This window comes from Eschrichtius robustus, chromosome 17 (genome assembly GCF_028021215.1).
Source record: "Eschrichtius robustus isolate mEscRob2 chromosome 17, mEscRob2.pri, whole genome shotgun sequence".
In the NCBI taxonomy this organism is placed as follows: domain Eukaryota; kingdom Metazoa; phylum Chordata; class Mammalia; order Artiodactyla; family Eschrichtiidae; genus Eschrichtius; species Eschrichtius robustus.
Window position 1 is genome coordinate 17698637 of NC_090840.1, and position 20159 is coordinate 17718795.

A 20159-nucleotide genomic window follows, 5' to 3' on the forward strand; every position below is an offset into this window, starting at 1 on the left:
TTGCATTGGGTTGTTTGTTTTTTTGATATTGAGCTGCATGAGCTGCTTGTAAATTTGGGGGATTAATCCTTTGTCAGTTACTTCATTTGCAAATATCTTCTCCCATTCTGAGAGTTGTCTTTTCATCTTGTTTATGTTTTCCTTTGCTGTGCAAAAGCTTTTAAGTTTCATTAGGTCCCATTGGTTTATTTTTGTTTTTATTTCCATTTCTCTAGGAGGTGGGTCAAAAAGGATCTTGCTGTGATTTATGTCATAGAGTGTTCTGCCTATGTTTTCAGTTTATTAGTTTATTTTTGTTTTGAGGTGCAGGTCCTGTCCCTATTCTTTTGTCTCTGTGTTTTCTTTTCTCTTTTGCCCTACCCAGGTATGTGGGGAGTTTCTTGCCTTTTGGGAAGTCTGAGGTCTTCTGCCAGCGTTCAGTAGGTGTTCTGTAGGAGTTGTTCCACATGTAGTTGTATTTCTGATGTATTTGTGGGGAGGAAGGTGATCTCCACTTCTTACTCCTCCGCCATCTTGAAAGTCTCATCAGGCCATGTATTTTAATTCCTTGTCCTGTGTTCTTTCCACCGCAAAACACCCACTATCTTCAAAAGATATAAAATCAACAAGTTGGTAAATAGGGGCAAATCTCCACCTGCCTTACTTCTCTCACAAACAGAAATCGATGCAACCAACTTTTGGGACCCAGTAACGCCAGTGCCAGGAGCCCTATTCTTACCTCTGTGTGATCCTCTGAAAGTCTGTGTCTATAAGTGAAGAATTAAATCATTATCCAGGCAATGCAAAAGGGAAGAAAAGTGTTATCCAGAAAGAATGTCTATTCCCAGTAACTAAATGCTTGGAACATACAGAGTATGATGTTTTACAAAGCCTTCCCATTTGAATTTTTTATTTCTTAAGCAACAAAATTATATTTTGGCAATTCAACCAAAAGGATGGGCTCAACTGTGACTTGTCCTTGGTTTGGTTTGCAGACGTGAATGGAATTAGCACAATGTTTTAGTTGAGAAAGAGACTCGCCATATGTTAGAGGTGAAAGGAACCTTGGAAATGATGTAATCCAAATTCCAAGGGGGTTGACGGATATCACCCAGGTAACTGTTTGGAATTTCCACTTCATTTGCAATATACAAACGTAAGTCTATTTGCTGGAGCCGAAAGAGCCAGCTCTGGAGGCTGGTTATTAGGGGTGACAGGATTACAAACCTAACTTGTGCATGGTTATAATAAATGAAGCAATACGTAAATGCCATAAGGGTTTGCTCCACCAAAGTAAATATCCATGTTTAGAGGTGTATCCTGTAGCTTAGAGCAAAATTTCACATTTGTTCTATTTATTGTGTTAAAAAAAAAAAAAGAAAAAACTCTACCATAACACAATAACCTTGCATTTGGCTTATTGCATCACACATCATCCTTGGTATATATTGAATAATTTGTCTAAGGTGCTGTCTTTCTTGGAGAATTCCAAGTTTCACAAGATATTTAAAATAAACCATTCCTTTACATTGATAGCAAATGGGTTTTGACAGATTGAACATGAGACAGAAAATAATGCACTGCAATACCTTATAGTTTAATATGAATGTGGGGTTGCTAAGGGCTTGAGTGTTTGGATTTTTTTTTCTTTAGTAGTTCCTTTTCTTCAAGAATGTCCTTCAAATCATGCTGTGCACATGCTAAATTTTCAGGTGTTAAAAGTAGCCATATCCATTAAGTTGCCATCAACCAGACCATAGACTAAATTAGAACTACACAATGTTCATTATTTCCCAAAATTAGATACCAAAGTAAAATGACCTACGATCTAGGTCAGATTGTGGAGTCATGGAAAAACTGAAGGTCCACCTTGGATCTTCTACTTTGTTCTTTGTCTAAAAGGTTGGAAAATAGTAGAATGGTTTCATTTGTATTTCTACTTTTCTCTTGCTCTTGGAGGTGATAATCCTAAATAAAATGCATCCAAAACAGGCAGGTGAACAGATAAGAAGATATGGAAAATCTAGAATATGGATTATCAGCACAAGAATGCTGGCAGCAATCCCAGTACTTAAAATGCCCAAAGGTATATCAGGAACAGTGTGACCTTCTAGAAAATACAGAGGAGCCTAGTTCCTTATGGTAAGAACGTAAGAGTAGGTGGAATCTGACCAACGCTTCCTAAGAATATTTAAGTGACAGAATATTGTAAATGTCCCCCTTCCATTGGCCCCTGAGGGTAAAGCTTTGAGGTGAGCATTCCCAACTTGTCCTTAATAAACCCTCTGAATCCATTATCCATGGGTTTATCTAAACCTTCTTGAGGGGATTTCTAACTTTAGCCTTCACAGTCTCTGGAGCAGATGAAGAGAACCTTTATTCTACTGTCATTCATTGATCCACATTTTTAAAGGAACTCCTGAAGTATACTCAGGTAAAAAGTACTTAATTTTGTTTAAGAAAAAAATATAAAACACTAGTAATTCAGTACTGTTCTTTAAGCTAAGAAAACATAAATCTTTACTTAATATCTGCAGTGCATTCTGGAACAAACTATGGTTTTCACTATAAAGTGATTTAAGAGGAAAGATGGGAGCTGGAAGAAACAGGAAGAAAAAACAACGAAAGGTATAAATGAGGCATAAGAGGAGAAAAGATTAAGGTTAAGGAGAATAACCCAGAAGTAGAGAAACTTAGAAGGACAAAGAGGAGAGAAGTTCAGAAGTCCTGATGTCAGTTATAGATAATTTTTTCACAGTCTCATGTTTACTGAGATGTGTGGCCTCAAGATATTTAATCATTGTCTACTGCATGCTGAATTTCTAAATTAAACAGTGTCAGGATATTTTTCTCAGAGCTACAAATAATAACTGAGACCAGTAATACCTCTTGAGGTCATTGGCAAAGGTCAGATGAAACCAAGCCAGACCTAACCTAGAATCACCAAGAATCACGTGTTCCAGACGCACAATCTGTACTAAGCAAAGAAGTGCTTTATTCTGTTGCCCTCAAACCTTCATCTTCATGCTTTGTCTTATCAATCTAGAACACTGGGTTACAGTGAGGAAATCCCTGCTTAAGCTGTCTATACCCTGCCTGGTTTTACAGATTTCCCACATACCTGTTCTTGGTCTTCGTCTTTCCAGACTGAAGTCCTGTTCATTTCAGCCTCTAACACTATGAGTAATTTTCATTTATTTGGTGATGTCTGTGTGCCGGGTAATCTTCACAACAGCCATGAAATATCTACGATTGTTGTCTTCCTTCGACAGATCTGTAAACTGAGGCACAGAGAGGTTAAGTAACTTGCCCAAAGTCACACAGTAAGCGATAAAGCCAAGCTCAGAGGTCAGAATGACTGACTCCAAAATTCACTCACTGATCCTCTTTCTACTTCTTATTGAGTGCTTCCTCTCTCCTTCCACATCTGATATGGTGCTGCTCTTCCTCTGCCCCACGGTGATCCCTGAACCGAGATCACCATGGACAGTCTTCAAGTTCTTTGTTCTGAAAGCTTTCTCAACTGAATGAAGTTAGCTCATAATCCTCCTCTCCCACCTGAGGCTGGCCAGAAGGCCACATAGCCCAGGATGGAGGCTCCCTGACTTGGTTCAGCCTTCAGTGCTTACCACACAAATCGTACTTGTTCTTTGCAAACATTGTTGTACTGAGGCCATATTATCTCTCCACGCATAGGTCTGCATTCGCGTTTTTAGTTGTAGAATAAAACTTCTGGCAATCATGAATTTTTTCTAACTTATATAACATGTATGGCAATTCATGTAAGGAAACATAAACTAGGTGGTTAAGAGAGAAAAATTACAAATAACTAAGAGAGGAGAGATGACTATTCCCCGAAAACTCTTCCAAAGGTGCCTAAAAACAATAGGCAAGGGGGGGGGGGGGTGGGGAGAGAATGGATTTTTTTCAAATGGCTTAGACCCTAGAATTTAAAAGTATATTACATTAGGCTTCTTTTTATTACTGTTAATTTTTACTGAGAGTAGAGTTGCTTTACAATGTTGTGTTATCGTCTGCTGTACAGCAAAGTGAATCAGCTGTACATATATGTATATCCTCTCTTTCTTGGATTTCCTTCCCATTTAAGTTACCACGGAGCATTGAGCAGAGTTCCCTGTGCTGTATAGAACGTTCTCATTAGTTATCTATTTTATACACATTAGGCTTCTAAGTGAAATGAACTCATAAAAAGTGAATGTGTTTGTATTAGTTGGAGAATTTGGGGTTGTAAAGTGACCTTCTTGGAATACCTTTGAGCAAGACATATCGTTTAAGGAATGGTGAACCCATATGTCTCCTAGCTGCCTAAGCAACTAAGAGGCCTTGCTGACTTGACTTTCTTTTCTTTTCCAGATCTTGGCTATCGTGTCCATCTTGTTCATCGTCCTCTCCACCATTGCGCTGTCTCTCAACACGCTACCAGAGCTGCAGGAGATGGATGAATTTGGACAGCCCAATGACAACCCCCAGTTAGCCCACGTGGAGGCCGTGTGTATCGCCTGGTTTACCATGGAGTACCTTTTACGGTTCCTGTCCTCACCAAATAAATGGAAGTTCTTTAAGGGCCCGCTGAACGTTATCGACTTGCTGGCCATCTTGCCGTATTACGTCACCATCTTCCTCACGGAGTCCAACAAGAGCGTGTTGCAGTTCCAGAACGTGAGGCGCGTGGTCCAGATCTTCCGAATCATGCGTATCCTCAGGATCCTGAAACTCGCCAGACACTCGACGGGCCTGCAGTCCCTGGGTTTCACCCTCAGGCGGAGTTACAATGAACTGGGCTTGTTGATATTGTTCTTGGCCATGGGGATAATGATATTCTCCAGCCTGGTATTTTTTGCCGAGAAGGACGAAGATGCTACCAAGTTCACCAGCATCCCGGCCTCGTTTTGGTGGGCCACCATCACCATGACCACTGTCGGCTACGGTGACATCTACCCAAAAACGTTATTAGGGAAGATCGTGGGAGGCCTCTGCTGTATCGCGGGGGTTCTGGTGATCGCCCTTCCCATCCCAATCATTGTGAACAATTTTTCTGAGTTTTACAAGGAGCAGAAACGCCAGGAGAAGGCCATTAAGAGGAGAGAGGCTCTCGAGCGGGCCAAGAGGAATGGAAGCATCGTTTCTATGAACTTAAAAGATGCCTTTGCTCGCAGTATGGAACTGATAGACGTGGCTGTGGAGAAGACGGGAGAGTCGGCCAATACAAAAGACTCCACGGGTGATAACCACCTCTCTCCAAGCCGGTGGAAGTGGGCCAGGAAGGCTCTGTCGGAAACAAGCTCCAACAAGTCTTACGAGAATAAGTACCAGGAGGTCAGCCAGAAAGACTCCCACGAGCAGCTGAACAACACTTCTTCCTCCAGCCCACAGCACCTGAGTGCCCAGAAACTGGAGATGCTCTACAATGAAATCACCAAGACGCAGCCTCACGCCCACCCGAATCCCGACGGCCACGAGCAGCCCGAGAGGCCGTCTGCGTATGAAGAAGAGATAGAGATGGAGGAGGTGGGCTGCCCGCAGGGGCAGCTGGCCGTGGCGCAGACCGAGGGCATCGTGGACATGAAGAGCACCTCCAGCATCGACAGCTTCACGAGCTGCGCCACCGACTTCACGGAGACCGAGAGGTCGCCCCTGCCGCCGCCCTCCGCTTCCCACCTGCAGATGAAGTTCCCACCCGACCTCGCCCGGATAGAGGAGCACCAAAGAGCCAGGGGCCCCCCATTCCTCACCCTAACCCGAGAGAAGGGGCCCGCGGCCAGGGACGCCAGCCAGGAATACGCTCCAATCGACGTAACTGTGAACCTCGACTCCAGCGGGTCCCAAGGTGGGCCCCACGGCCCCTTGCAGTCGGACAGCGCCACCGAGAGCCCGAAGAGCTCGCTGAAAGGCAGCAACCCGCTCAAGTCCAGATCGCTCAAGGTGAACTTCAAGGACAACAGAGGCGGCGCCCCGCAGACCCCACCCAGCACGGCCAGGCCACTGCCGGTCACCACGGCGGACTTCCCACTCAGCGCCCCGCAGCTCATCAGCACCATCCTCTTAGAAGAAACCCCCTCCCAGGGAGACAGACCCTTGCTGGGCGCTGAGGTTCCGGCACATTGTCAGGGACCCTCCAAAGGGCTGACGCCTCGGTTTCCCAAGCAGAAACTCTTTGCTTTCTCATCCAGAGAGAGGAGGAGCTTCACGGAAATAGACACGGGCGAAGACGATGATTTCTTAGAGCTCCAAGGGACCACGAGGCGGGACAAGCGGGCAGACTCCAACCCGAACTGCTTTGCAGATAAGCCTAGTGACGGAAGAGACCCTGTAAGAGAAGAGGCCTCTGTGGGCTCTTCCTCTCCACAGGACACAAGTCACAACTGTAGGCAAGACATTTACCATGCTGTGGCGGAAGTAAAACAGGACAACAGTCGAGAAGGGTGCAAGATGGAAAACCACTTGTTTGCCCCAGAAATTCATTCCAACCCAGGAGACACAGGGTACTGTCCCACACGTGAAACCAGCATGTGACTAGTTACAAAGGCAATAATAAAAGCAAAACAAAAACAAAAACAAACAAACAAAAAAACTTGTTTCTTAAAAATGCGGTTAATAATGCCTGTGAACTAAAAAGTGGGAAACCCCTCCCCCCAAAAATGTGCATAAAATGTTATTTTTGCATGGCATGAACAGTTTAGTTTAAGTACTGTTTAAATAAAGAATCAAGACTGCATTTTGTAACAAACAAACAAAAATGACTGAGGAACAGTGAACAAATAAAGAGAGCTCTATTACGAACCGGTATTCTGCAATGTCTGACATTTTTGATCCTTTCATTTCAAATTGTAGACAGAGTTTCGACTTTGAGCTTTTCTGTTACAGTGAATTTGAGAATTTGCACATGAAAGGATGAAATGTCGTTGCATGAGTTCGTAATTGCCAGGCAAGGTGCTTTGAGCTTGCAAAAGGCGTAACTTTGTAAATAACGGGGCTTGGGATGCAAAAGTGTCAAGAACAGATGGAAACAAGTTTCTGAGACACAGGCACTTCCTTCACAGCTACTGCCTGGAGGAGCTGTACAGACTTCTTGTTGCAAAATTGCAACCTGTCTTAAACCATCTCACATATCTTGCTTTGGGTTATGAAGCTCTTATAAGTACATTTGTTTAAAGGAATACAGTATTTTTATTGACTTGTGATATAACTCATAGGGTGCATTTTTCTTTTTTGCTTCTGCTTAGTTGTGGCATTTGTGGTTTTATTTATAAATCATGGAACTAGGCAAGATGTAATGACCAGATATCCAAAAACTTGGAATTGCAGTTTGAAATTTTGCCAGTCAATTATATATCACTAATATCATGGGGAAAAGTATATATCATGCCACAGCCTATTACAGAAATGCATTTTTTAAAAAACCTGAACATACTTAAAAGGTGATATTACACAACTAAACTTTTTTTTAATGGCCCTCCACTTTTGGAAAGCAGTTCTTTAAAAAAAAAAAAAAAAGGGGGGGGGGACTTCCCTGGTGGCACAGTGATTAAGGATCCGTCTGCCAATACGGGGAACACGGGTTCAACCCCTGGTCCCAGAAGATCCCACATGCCGCAGAGCAACTAAGCCCATGCACCACAACTACTGAGCCCGTGCGCCTAGAGCCCGTGCTCCGCAAGAAGAGAAGCCACCGCAACGAGAAGCACGCGCACCGCACGCAACAAAGAGTAACCCCCGCTCGCCGCAACTAGAGAAAGCCCGTGCGCAGCAACGAAGACCCAACACAGCCAAAAATAAATTAAATAAATAAAATTTTTAAAAAATGTATGTTGGCCATCTAAAGACGACTGTATTTTCCACTTGAATCCAACATAACCTTTCCTATCTAAAGATAGAATGTAGACATGCCAAAATGGGAATTCCAAAAAGTGACTTTTGGCAAACTAAAAGCAGCGTTATTTAAGTAAGACTGCCACCCCACCCACCTGTACCCCATAGATAGAGTTGGGTTTGGAAATGAGTTAACATAAAAAGAACCCTGGCCTGGGACTTCCCTGGTGGTCCAGTGGTTAAGACTCCACGCTTCCACTGCAGGGGGCACAGGGTTCCATCCCTGGTGGGGGAACTAAGATCCCGCATGCCGCATGGTGCGACCAAAAAAAAAAAAAGAACCCTGGCCTGATAATGGGTCACCCAGTATTTCCCAGTGAGGGGAGAAAACACTGCCACCTGGGGAAGGCCACAAATGCCAGTAGCACCATCCAGTGATTGCAGCGTCTAGAAACACCCCCTCATGTTTCCAACGCCCCCAAGAGATGGAGGATTATCCTAGTTGAAAGCAATACTTCCAGCATTTTCAACTGAGAACAGTGAAATCCAGAGGCGTTAGGATACTTGCTAGTGATTGTCCTGTTAGTGAAGACTGTGCTAAAACCCAGGTCATTTGGATCCACTTTGCCTCACAGGAAATCAAGGCTCTAGCTCGATATGCAACTACCTGATGGGTGATCCTGGATGAGCCTTGAAAACCTCTCTCAGTTTCAGTTTTACCCTGATAAAAATCAAGACAAATTATTTCTAAGGTACCTTAAGACTGCAAATTAATATGATTCCTTGATCTCTCAGGAATGTGCAAGTTTGCCTCCGCATAATGCATTTTGTACGTGTGTGTGTGGGTGTGGATGTATAGTTCAGAGAAATAGGAAAATTCTGGGCCCAATTTAAAGCACAACTTTTTGTTTAAGGAAAAAAAATTCTAAATTTTATTCTATTTTTAAAAGAAAAAAAAAAAAAAAAAACCCACCAGAAAAAGACAACCCAAATATTTAGAACCTAACTTAAGACTTTAAGGAATAACATGTCTTTATTAACAAAATCTGGTCATTATGTCTCAGATAAGAAAACAAGTTTTGATCTTGGCTGAAATCCAAGCAGCCCTACTGCTAAAAATATTTTTAAACATTTCTTTTTCACTGTGCTTATTAGAATTTCCTGATGGTTTTTATGTTTGTTTCAGAACACAACCTTTAAGAGTTTATGGTCATTAATCATTGATATTTACATCACTCATACTTATTTCAGTGTCTAAAAGTAAATGTTGCTCAGTTTTTGTAAATCTAGAGTGTCTGAATTTTCTATATATAGTTTTCCAAGTAAACCGATATATCTGCTGTTAGACAAATAGCAAATAAGTCATGAAAATTCTTTTCCTTACATAGTCTCGTGAAGCAGTTATTTTGTAATGTCTCTGTACTGATGAATCCGCAGTTTTTAAAATTTATCTGATAGTTTACTAACGCCGACCTTTCTTATGTCTATTAGGCCTTTAACTGTGAATCCTGCTCCAGAATGCTTAATGTTAGAAATCTTTCCTGGATAAGGAATTCTAGACATTCTCCCCAAAGGCATTCTCCCTAAAAACTTTTCCCCTTTAATATTTGTCTTAAGTTTTAAAGAATTTTCAAGAACCTCCTATGGAAAGTTTAACCTTCAATTCTTCTTAGCCCCTCTGAGCCAAAAGTCTTCAGCTAGGAAACAATAAAATCTCCTCTAAAAAAACTGACTTTGTTGTTTCACAGGGAAGCACCTAGGGTTCCCAAAATGCACTTGTGCAGTGCTTCCTTAACCTTTTCAATGAACTGCACCTAATGCAGAGAATGAACCTATTTGCCTGAACTGGTCTGGGAATATACCAAGCACAGAGTTCTTGCAAAGTCTTATGTTTCCCCTCAAAAAGTCATGAAAATGCTGCATTTTACTTCGTAACATATGTTTCAATATCAAAGAAATAATGTTTTCTCTTACTTACCTACTAGTAAAATGGATACTCTTTGAACTTCAAATACCTCTTTTGTACCCCCTGGAAAACACATCCCCAGTTTGAGAAATACTGCATAAGTGGTGGGGACATAGGCTGGTTCCCTGAGGGGCCCTGGAGGTTTCTGCTGCTGGGACAGCTGCTCATTTTCACCTAGCTCAGTGACCAGGGACAAATGTCAACAAGGAAAGACTGTTTGAATGAACTCAAAATAACACAGTCCCAGGCACTGTTAATTCAGTTCTGCTGGCTATCCTAACGGGTGTAAATTGCCACAAGATTGTTTTAGCTTAACGCTTGAGATCGATCACAAGAGGATAGAAATGGGTGCACGGATATATGTCTTGAGTTGGGTCACAAATACAGGAGTGACACCCTGAATGCCTAGTGTTCACCTAATTAGTCTCTAAACATTTTCACTAGAAATTTCTCCACTCCGGCACAGCCAACAGCTTTGAAGCAAGCATTTAGATCAAGCATTATCCTGATATGAACTAGATTCGGTAACAAGAAGAATAGTGCCAAGCATCTGTTCCCATTAATTTCTTGTCAAAATAGTCTCACTGTCACGTAGACATGAGGAAAGTCAACAATTCAACTATTTTCTCTTGGAATTTGAATAGAAAAAAAAAAAAAAGCCTTATGTATGTAGAGTATTTTAAGAGTTTTTGGTCATGCTTTATACTCATAACAGCCTTCTGAATCGGGTATTATTTATCAATAAAAGACCAGCGAGATTAGGAATCTTGTTCAAGTTCACACTGGTCACTGGTGAATAGTAGAACAAGACCTCATCCACATCCTCTGGCTTCAAGTCCGGCATTCCAATAAACAACAGGAAAATATGTATAGTTAAGGAGGTTTTTTCTACTAATATTTAAAATTACGTAAATAAAAGCAGAGGTGCGTTTATCATCATGCAGTTTTCTTAAAGCAGCAGTGGATCATGCCAAATGGTAATGACTTGAGATAAATGACGTTGACCATCTTTAGCACATATGTTTGCCCATTCGGGATTCTGGTTATAAGGTACACATTCCTGGGTCAAAGAGAAGAATTTATTACTCATGATGTAACATGAATACACATTAGGCAGAGGGCTGAAGGAAGCCACTTGATTTTCTAAAAAAAAAAAAAAAAACTTCAGAACTATTAATACTTCAAAGTTCAAAAATACTGTCTAATAGATTTTGATCGGCATTTCACTATTCATTCAGTAAATACTAGGAGAGCACCCCTATAATCTACAGAAGGCATTGTGCTTGGTGTTAGTGTACAGCCCCCAGCCTCCTGGAGCTTACTGCCTTGCCCATTTAAAACCAGGCTGAGAAAAAAAAATTTTTTTAATAATAAATAAAAATTTTAAAAATAAATAAAGCCAGGCTAAGGATCATTTGGGTTACTGGAAAGTGTCTCTTCTGAGTATGAAAAAATTATTCAATTATCAAACCAGGGAAGCATGTGACAGGAACAAGTGAAATGCTTTTCCGAAGAACTGTTTTCCTAAGAAATAGATGGATGGTATAAATGGAAGACGGGTACATAATTATTTTTGAATTACAGTTTAGATTTACATTTGAGATAACAAATTGTTAATCTGATTGAGTAAAGTTCTGGGTTGTCTTTCCTTATTATCTGATAAATTGAAAAATAATTTTTTAGTTACATATACTGCTTGTCAGAATAGCTAATAATAGTCTATCACCAATAACTAGAGCAAAATTTGATGCCAGTTAAAAAAAGATCTCTAACAAATTTTATATTTTAATAGTGTGTTGATGGTTATTGGGTGAAAAACAAAACATTTTAATGTTTTTTCTTACTTCTTATTGACTATAGGCAACATGTTAGCAATGTATCACTATTCTGTTTAGTCTTCTGAATTTCTAAATGAAAGATGTTTAAAATTCAGTAATTAGGGGCTTACCTGGCTGTCCAGTGGTTAAGACTCTGCACTTCCACTTGTTGGGGAACTAAGATCCCGTATGCCGTGCAGTGTGGCCAAAAAAATTTTTTTTAATTTTTTTTAGTAAATAAATAAAATTCAGTAATCAAAAGTTGCTTAACTTGACTCAAGGAATTTATTCACTTAGGTCCATGTGAATTTGAAAATATATTGAGTAATTTTCCACTGCCACTGTCCTCACCCAAACAGAACTAAAAAAAGAAAAAGGAGACTCTACAAAATCTAAGTTAAAAAATGCAAACATTCAAAGGCCCATCCCCTAATAAGAAAGAGGAAAGGTCTCAATTCCAAAAACTTGGTGAACATTCTATATTATTGAAGTTACCACTCATTGGAATATAATGCTATTCTTTAGTGGCTCCAATTACCATTTCTTCTACTTGACGTCTTAAAACAGCCTGACAATTTCATAAATCTTATTTACCATTGCCATTAATGCATAATCTCTTCCTTATTAAGTCTGAAAGGGTTGTAGCCTATAAATATACATATAAATAAAGGAAGGTGAGGGATTATCTTCAGTAATAAGACAACCCAAGGCCAGCAAAAGATACAAATACCACCAAAATGAAGAAAGCCTAAGAAATATGTCGGTAAACTAAACGTGTTTTTAAGCAGAGAAATTTATATTCGGTACAAGTATATATATATATATATATATATATATATATATATATATATATATATATATATATATATATATAAGAATATATATATATATTCTTGTATATAATTTAGACTTAATACTTATTAACATGAAATTTGCAATTGAGACCATAGTTTCAACTTTAATCTCTCTCCTGAAGAAATGATTTCTTATTATCTAACAGATACTTCCATATTTCTGGGATAAAATATTTCATTCAACAAACATTTATTTTCTACCCTATGCCAGAAATTAATTTACGCACAGTTCATTCCCTCAGTTTTACAGTCTAGCAGAGATTTCATATTTAAAGAGATTATATTCCCAAGTGAAATCCAATTCCACAGTGTGAGCTGGAAATAGTATGGCAGTATGTTTGAGTTTGTTGCCTGAGAATTTCTGTTATCCACTTTTATTTTCTCTCAGACTCAAGTTATTTATTTTCATTCCTTAATCTAGAATCTGAACGACCACCGCATAAGCTTTCTTAACATCCACGCATAAAATTATAGTAGCTGTCTGAAAGCTAGTGACAATTTCTTTCAATGTAGATATTGCCCACTTCAGCCAAAGGACATATGACTCTGGCAAAAATGATGTTGAAAATAATTGTTTTATACTCCCGTAACTGTTCTGTTTGATTTTTTTTAAATCCTAGCCTGTATGCTGTGGGAGAAGCCATCACTACCTGCTGGTGAGGAAAGCTTAATGCCAGTCTGAGCAATATAGTTAATCTCCCATCCACTGTGGGTAATGCTGACAAGTGATATAGCTGAATAGCTTTTCTTTTAGCTATTTTTGCTCCATTTCAACCTAAAAAGACTTCAGATTGAATACCAAACTATATAGACTTTCAGATTCAAGACTCAGAGAGATAGACACAGAATACTGGCAACAGAGGTAAATACACAGATTCTGGAAGGATGTCAGGAGCCCGCCATCCTGCTTTTTAGTCTCTATGTTGAGTGCCCTCTAGTGGTCAGTTTGAGAGAAAGTGAAATTCTATTTGCCAAGAAAGGATGTGGTAAGGAGGATTTGAAAGAAAGTTCTCTACAGTTTTCCACCTTCTATTACCCGTGCATATAGTCAAAAGCATAACTATGTCCCAGATATTTTTTTTCAGTGATCATTTCTTGGTTTTCTTTTTCTTATTCCAAAATATCTGATAAAATTGTTGCTGCCCTCTGCACAGCACTTTCAAAATAGTCCTACTTGCTGCCTCCAAATCAAAACAAAATCACCGGATTAGCTAACTATTTAGCAGTGTCCTAGGCTGCTCTCTGGATACACAGTAGTAAATGCTACTTTGACCTTTCTGCCATTAGTGAAAAGATAAAGAGAACTCAAAGTGCTGACTTTTTTTTAAGAAAAACAAACCTGTGAAGACAAATCTACAGTCTCCATTCTACTTGAAGATTACAAGTAGAACCTGAAATATCCCTGAATTGACCCTGGTGATAAAAACAGGTGGTTTCTAAACTTCCAAGCCATATCTGTGGGTACTGGCCAGAAATTCTATTACAGCCACTTCTGCCATCTTTAAACCAAGATGCTCCTAACATTCTTATTTGCGCATATGGATCAGGCTATGATTTTAACCTGCAGATTATACTCACATCATAATGTTTAATTGAAAAAAAACAAAACAAAACAGATACACAGAAGGTAATCTGTTCTAATATTACCCAAATTACTTATCCAGCAAAATGTTATCACCAGAATTAACAAATATGCATATACTATGAAAATCTCACTAAAGAATTTGCAAAATTTTCCTATTTTTTTCAAAGCCAAAGAGACAAAAAAAAAGAAAGAAAGACCTGCAACTTACAAAACACTGGGTTTGTCATACAATAGCCAAGTTTCAAACTTATGCAATTTTAAAGAGGTATAATATTAAACCATTAAAAATTCAATAGTGAATGTATAAAAAAGGTTTATTAAGCAAATGTAAGGTACCATTAGCACACTGAAGCATTTTTAATAACCTTTCATTTAACTGCATAATGACTATGTCTGCTCTTAGCACCTTGCTTTCAATCCGAAAGATTTTCTGTTTCATATTGTTTCTTGTGTGCCACCTTGCTTGCTTTGTTTTGTTTGAAGAAGTGAGGGTAAGTTGGAGAATGGGCTTAAAGGGGAAAGTTATTGGACAATTTACTAATATTATGTTCTGTGCCCTGGGGTGCAGAGTGGAAACCATTTGTGGAAGTGACTTGATCTTTTCACTCCCTTCCACCTTCTTTTCAAGTTTCATCCTCCTGGTTTGGAAACAGATTCTTTTGATCAAATCTCAGATGGTATCATCCAGATTCTTCATTTCTCTCCTGTCTGCAGTACGCAGTAGCAATCCTTCCCTAGGATCTGCTTGGATATACAGGACTTCAGTGTCAAGTCAAGGGCAGGATCAAATGAGCCATTAGCAATAGCAACTTGGCGCCCAAAGTCAAGATCAGAAACCTTAGAGAAGCCTGAGGACAAAGGAACTCTCTGCACCATGTCATAATATGATTTGATCACAAAGCAATGACACGATGTTTTCTCCTACTAGTAACAAAAGAACAATAATTTTTAAAGTCTCTATTAATTTCTTGAACTTCAAAGGTAAATAACTAGGTTGATGAGAAAAGTGGTGCCCAAGTCACTAAGTTATCACAAGATATCATTCTAAATGCAAACTTTCACTAAAATTTTATGTGTAACCGATTAGTGTGTGTTTTCAGGGCAGTATACAAAAGGGAAAATACCAATATTACCCTTTTCATCATTTTCAATGGTAACAAACATTTTGATCAGGGAAAACTGATATTACTGTGGTAGTTTTTATATGGTTCTTGGCCAAAACCATAATGGTGATTTAAACAAAATTTTAGAAAAAGATTATTAGGGGTGGACAAAAGGCCATATTGAAAAATAGTACTTTACTGTGCATCCAATGAGAAATAAGTCATATGTGGATTAAGATTTTTTAAAGTTTTTTATGTAAAAATATCTTTAATGGTCATTTGAAATTAATATTTCTCATCTTACTATAGATGAGTTTTTAAAAGACTATTATAAATTAAATGAGGTAGTATATAGTAAAGCACCTAGCACAGTACCTGAAGACAAATAGGATTTTTATTTAAATATTCCAAAAGAAAGCAGCATTCAACTCACATTTGTGTGCTAATTACTTAGTCTTCTAAAATTCTTCTGTGGCTTCCTAAACAGTCAAAATTTTAAATGTGTGTCTGAGTGTAAATGTAGGTTTTTACTCACTGTTACCTTAAAATAGACAGCATTTTATTCGCTAATTATATATATATATATATATATATATATATATATATATATATATATATATATATATATATATATATATATATATATGCCATGTGGCTTTAAAGACAGATTGACATTATTTGGATAATGTCCAAATTATTTGGATAAATAACATGCTTTGAAAACTTATGTAATGCAATTTTTTTTCCCTGACAGCCGTAGATTTTTAATGTTTAATAGAGAAACGTCAATTTCTTCTAGAGAAAAATCAGCTTCCTATAATTACTGACTTCAGAGATATTATACATTTGAAGAGCCTTTACACCGTCCTTATTAGCACAAAATTAAATACTTAGTCATTACGTGAATATTAACATACCGCTCCATTTTTCTGCTTTAAATACATGTAGACCTAAGGATATATTTCACAAAGTAATTCATAACTGAATTTTGTTCCAGATTTACAGTAATTGGCTGTTTGCCAGATTAAACTCTAAAATGAGAGCAAAAGCTTTCAGTATTAAAAGATTCTTCATTAAATTTTGGTTTTGGAACCTGGAGTTTGGACCATCATCATTTGTTTTATTTATTTTCTTGTGTTCAAATCTTATTGACCAAGAAAGGTAACAGAGGAAGAGCATCGTTTTCTATTTCAACTTATTTAAAATGCCAAGTCACAAAAATTTACCTAGAGCCCTTATTTCCTACGGGTGATGACCAAGGACTACATATAATGCAGCACACCTAGTCCTTACACTGATTAAATGTAACTACTCCAACCAAATCAGGGTGACCACCGTGCAACCAGGGAATGCAACCAACTCGAACGTTAAAGACAGACTTCCTTTGGGTAAATCTTCCACTGACTCTGCAAAGGAATTTCCAAGATATGCTAACATTTCACCTTCAGAGTGTCCAGTATTCATCATTGGTAAACTCAAAATAATACTTTGATTTTCACAAAGTTTTGTTTGGTTGGTTGGTTTTCGGTTTTCTTTTTGGTTTTTTGCCTAGTAATTTTATGAAAGCTTTAGTATATGACACATCACTTAGTTTGGAGTTTCAGTCAATGAATTATGATGCTTAAAAAAATAATCCATGTTCTAAAGCATAATTGCATGACAGTTTAGATCTCATTACTATTTAGTTATAGCTTAATGAATACTGTATTCCTACCTGTTTTCTCAAGAAATAAAGTTCCAAGCTTATTAAAGAGTATTCAGATAAAGCATTATGCTGCCCAAGCAGCTCACTAAATGCATTTATTACCTGTCTCTACGTAGCTTATGTAAAAACTCAGTGTCGACTGCTCATGTCTGATGCTTTTAAAAGCTACCAGCGTGATTGTCTCATCTTATTGTGTCAGCATACTATGTTACGGTATCACGTATGGAAACCATGGTACAAAAGTAACTGTATACTGCTTGCTCAACATCTAGCCCAAAAACAGTTCTGAGGCAGTGCAATAATGCCTTTAGTTAAAACAGCTTACTATTTGAATCCTTTCGATCTGTGCATTCTTTACCATAAATACTGAAGTCGTGTTTTTTAACTGTCTTTCCAGGCTCATAATAAAAATCTCTACATCATATCTACATAGTCTAAATATGTCGAGTAATTTAGTTTTAAAAAGTGTTGTCTGTTAATAAACTAAAGAAAAATAGCTGCTGATTTTTCCAGATAACTGCTTAATTTATTTCCCATTGCCAATGTAGACCTGCCTTAAATGGTTTCTTTCACCACAGTTTTGTGTAAAATAAAAGGAGGGTGTGGTGAAGGCTGACCTGTCTGACATTAGCTCTTTTCACTAGTCAAAGGATATACGTTCCTCAGAAGTGACACATTTAGTGATGTCCGATTGTCAAGTATACATTATTTTCATTTTTGTCTTCAAAAGCTAAAGTTGGATATCTACAAAATTAACATATATAGACTTTCAAAGACTAATGTTTTGGGGGGAAAGTGGGACTAAGAGGGAGGAAGAGGAGATAAGGAGATGGATGAAGGGAGAGAGAAGGGGTAAGAAAAAAAGAAAACCTAGTAGAGAAAGGCCAATCTCCAAAGGAGTTAAATAAGGGAAACTGAAGTTTATGATGCACATTTTTTTGAAAAGTTGATTGGCTTTTGGGAAGGTTATAGTGTTTGTGTGTGTGTGTGTGTGTGTGTGTGTGTGCATGTGGACATGAGTGAGTTTAGAATCAGGAGTGGGAGCCTGAACTATCTTCTGGTTTTTTGGTTAACTAGAGTCATATATTATTAAAAACTAATGTGTCTAACCCTCCAAACTCATTAATTCAATGTTTAATGTTAGAATTATCTTCTGGTTAAACTCAGGACAACTCTGTGAATATTCACAAAGTAATTTTATGAAAACTTATGGTGAAACTATAAAACTATCAGTAATTAATGCACATAAAAAGCCTTGCCGGGAATAATCGTGGGTGATTTCCCAATAAACAGGTTGATAAACAACCTGATTCTTTTTTTCTCAAGTTGTAGAGATTTTAATAGTTTCTATTAAGTCCCTAAAATCTCCCAGATTAAAAACACTCAAAACTATTTTTAAAACCTAAGGAACATTGAGTGTCAGAAATTCAAAGCTAAATAATAGTTCTTAAAATTGCTGTATACGTTAAACGATACAATTTCATATTTCTAAGTTACATATGGTATTAGATTTATAGGGACTGTCGCGTGAAGCATCATTCTCTTTTATTAACTTTAATGTTTTAGAGCGTTTTCATACTATCTATGAATGCTCTGAATGCCACAGGGGAAAAGAAGCACAGTCAGTATTTTATTTTTGAAGATTTCTCAGTTGGGTTATCCTGTCCAGTCCACACACATAATAGCATTAGCATTTCATCTTATACTATATTGAGATATTTTTAATATAAACTCTCACTAGAAGCCAGAGCTTATGTATGCATAGGTGGTAACCCTTGTCTAGTCTCATTCATCTGCCTCAACGTACTTTATTTCGTTCTATTTGCAAACAAAATGTTTCGATTTCTGTTTTGTAAAGAGGATACGATGTAGCATACTCGTGTTTGTTCAGCCGTCCATCTGCACCATTAATACAATGCCTTTCTCTCCCGTTTAATGGTGTTTGTATCAGTGTCCCCATGTCTGCTGCATTTTAACTCCATAAAAAGAAAATGTGATTTTGTATTAGTCGTTTTGCTGATCAACTCAATATTTCTGCACCAGTCAGCATCCTTATATGCATGTAGTGGTCTGTACAATTGTTCCACATCAAAATACTTGTTTACTTTGTGTCAAAATGTCTATAAAATTGCTGGCATTGTTCTCCATTCCAGTCTGGTAGAGTAAGCAAGATAGAAAATAAATGTGTAAATGAATCATCTGTGTCATTTCAGTTCTCTGCATGAAGCCACTTCACATCAAGCATGGCATACATGCCCGCCACCCAACAATCTATAGTTTCTTGACACCTCATTACTGACTATTGAGACACGAAAGTGTAGGATAAAACTGCTAAGGCTGGGAAAAAATAAAAGTTGGATCCATTGCCATTGAGTACTCTCCTTTTCAAATGAATCCTTTTAGACAGCCTACGGATAAATCACTTGGTTTCTTTTTTTTTTTTTTAAATTCAATGTACACCACCTTACCAAAACTCTGGGGTGAGATCATCAAAGAATTTTGAGATTGTCCCCCACTGCCATTCCTAAAACCAATTCAGGAGAGTCCCTGTCGAATAAATCAAGTCTTAACTCCTGACCCCAGGGCCAGCTTCATGGATGGCTGTGTGACCCATGCATTTACACAGAGGTGCAGGTACTTAGAAGAACCCTGCATTTAATTTAATGCCCTGCTGTCACCATCTTGAAATCCTGAATAATTTTTGAATGAAGAATCCAGTATTTTCATTTTTCGTTAGACCCCATAAATTATATAGCCAGTCCTGCCTGACCAGGGAGGCAAATGATAAGACTGCCAATTGAATCAGGCTCTCCAAGGCAAGAGGTGAACAGATAATGAGGAGAGAGGCTTATTTATTTAATTATCTCTTACATAGCACTTACCACGTGCCAAGTCCTATACATATATTTACTCATTTAATCCTCATAGTACTAGTACTATAAACATCCCCATTTTACAGAAGAGGAAATTGAGGCACAGAGAAGTTAAGTAGCTTGCCGACGGTCACACACAGCTAGTAAAGCCGGGATTTGAACCCAGGCAGCTTGGCTACAGAGTTTGAATGCCTGACCATTTAGGCCAATGCCAGCTCCTGTTTTGCAATGCTGCCTCTCCAACAAAGAAAATTTCCTCATTTTGTTTGTTAATAGAGTGTGGGGGACATGCATTACAGTCTTTACCTGAAAGACCTTTCCTTAATAGTCTAAACGTTTCAAGGATGATACCTCCTGAGAAATTGTAAGTCTCCACAACAACATTTCCCTGCTCTTAATGCCAAGGACGCTTGTCTGAGTTAAATTAAGAGATGGCTATTACTATTA

At 38.3% G+C, this 20159-nt stretch overlaps 1 protein-coding gene across 1 annotated transcript in view; it reads left to right on the top strand.

Moving 5' to 3' along the window:
• The window catches only part of KCNB2 (potassium voltage-gated channel subfamily B member 2), a 384193-nt gene extending 377532 nt beyond the window's left edge, over positions 1-6661 (top strand). The window contains exon 4 of the mRNA XM_068525546.1: positions 4354-6661. Within this exon, the coding sequence (XP_068381647.1) occupies positions 4354-6513 (2160 nt within the window). The 3' untranslated portion in view covers positions 6514-6661. The remainder of the gene's footprint in view (positions 1-4353) is intronic.
• The last annotated feature ends 13498 nt before the right edge of the window (positions 6662-20159 follow it).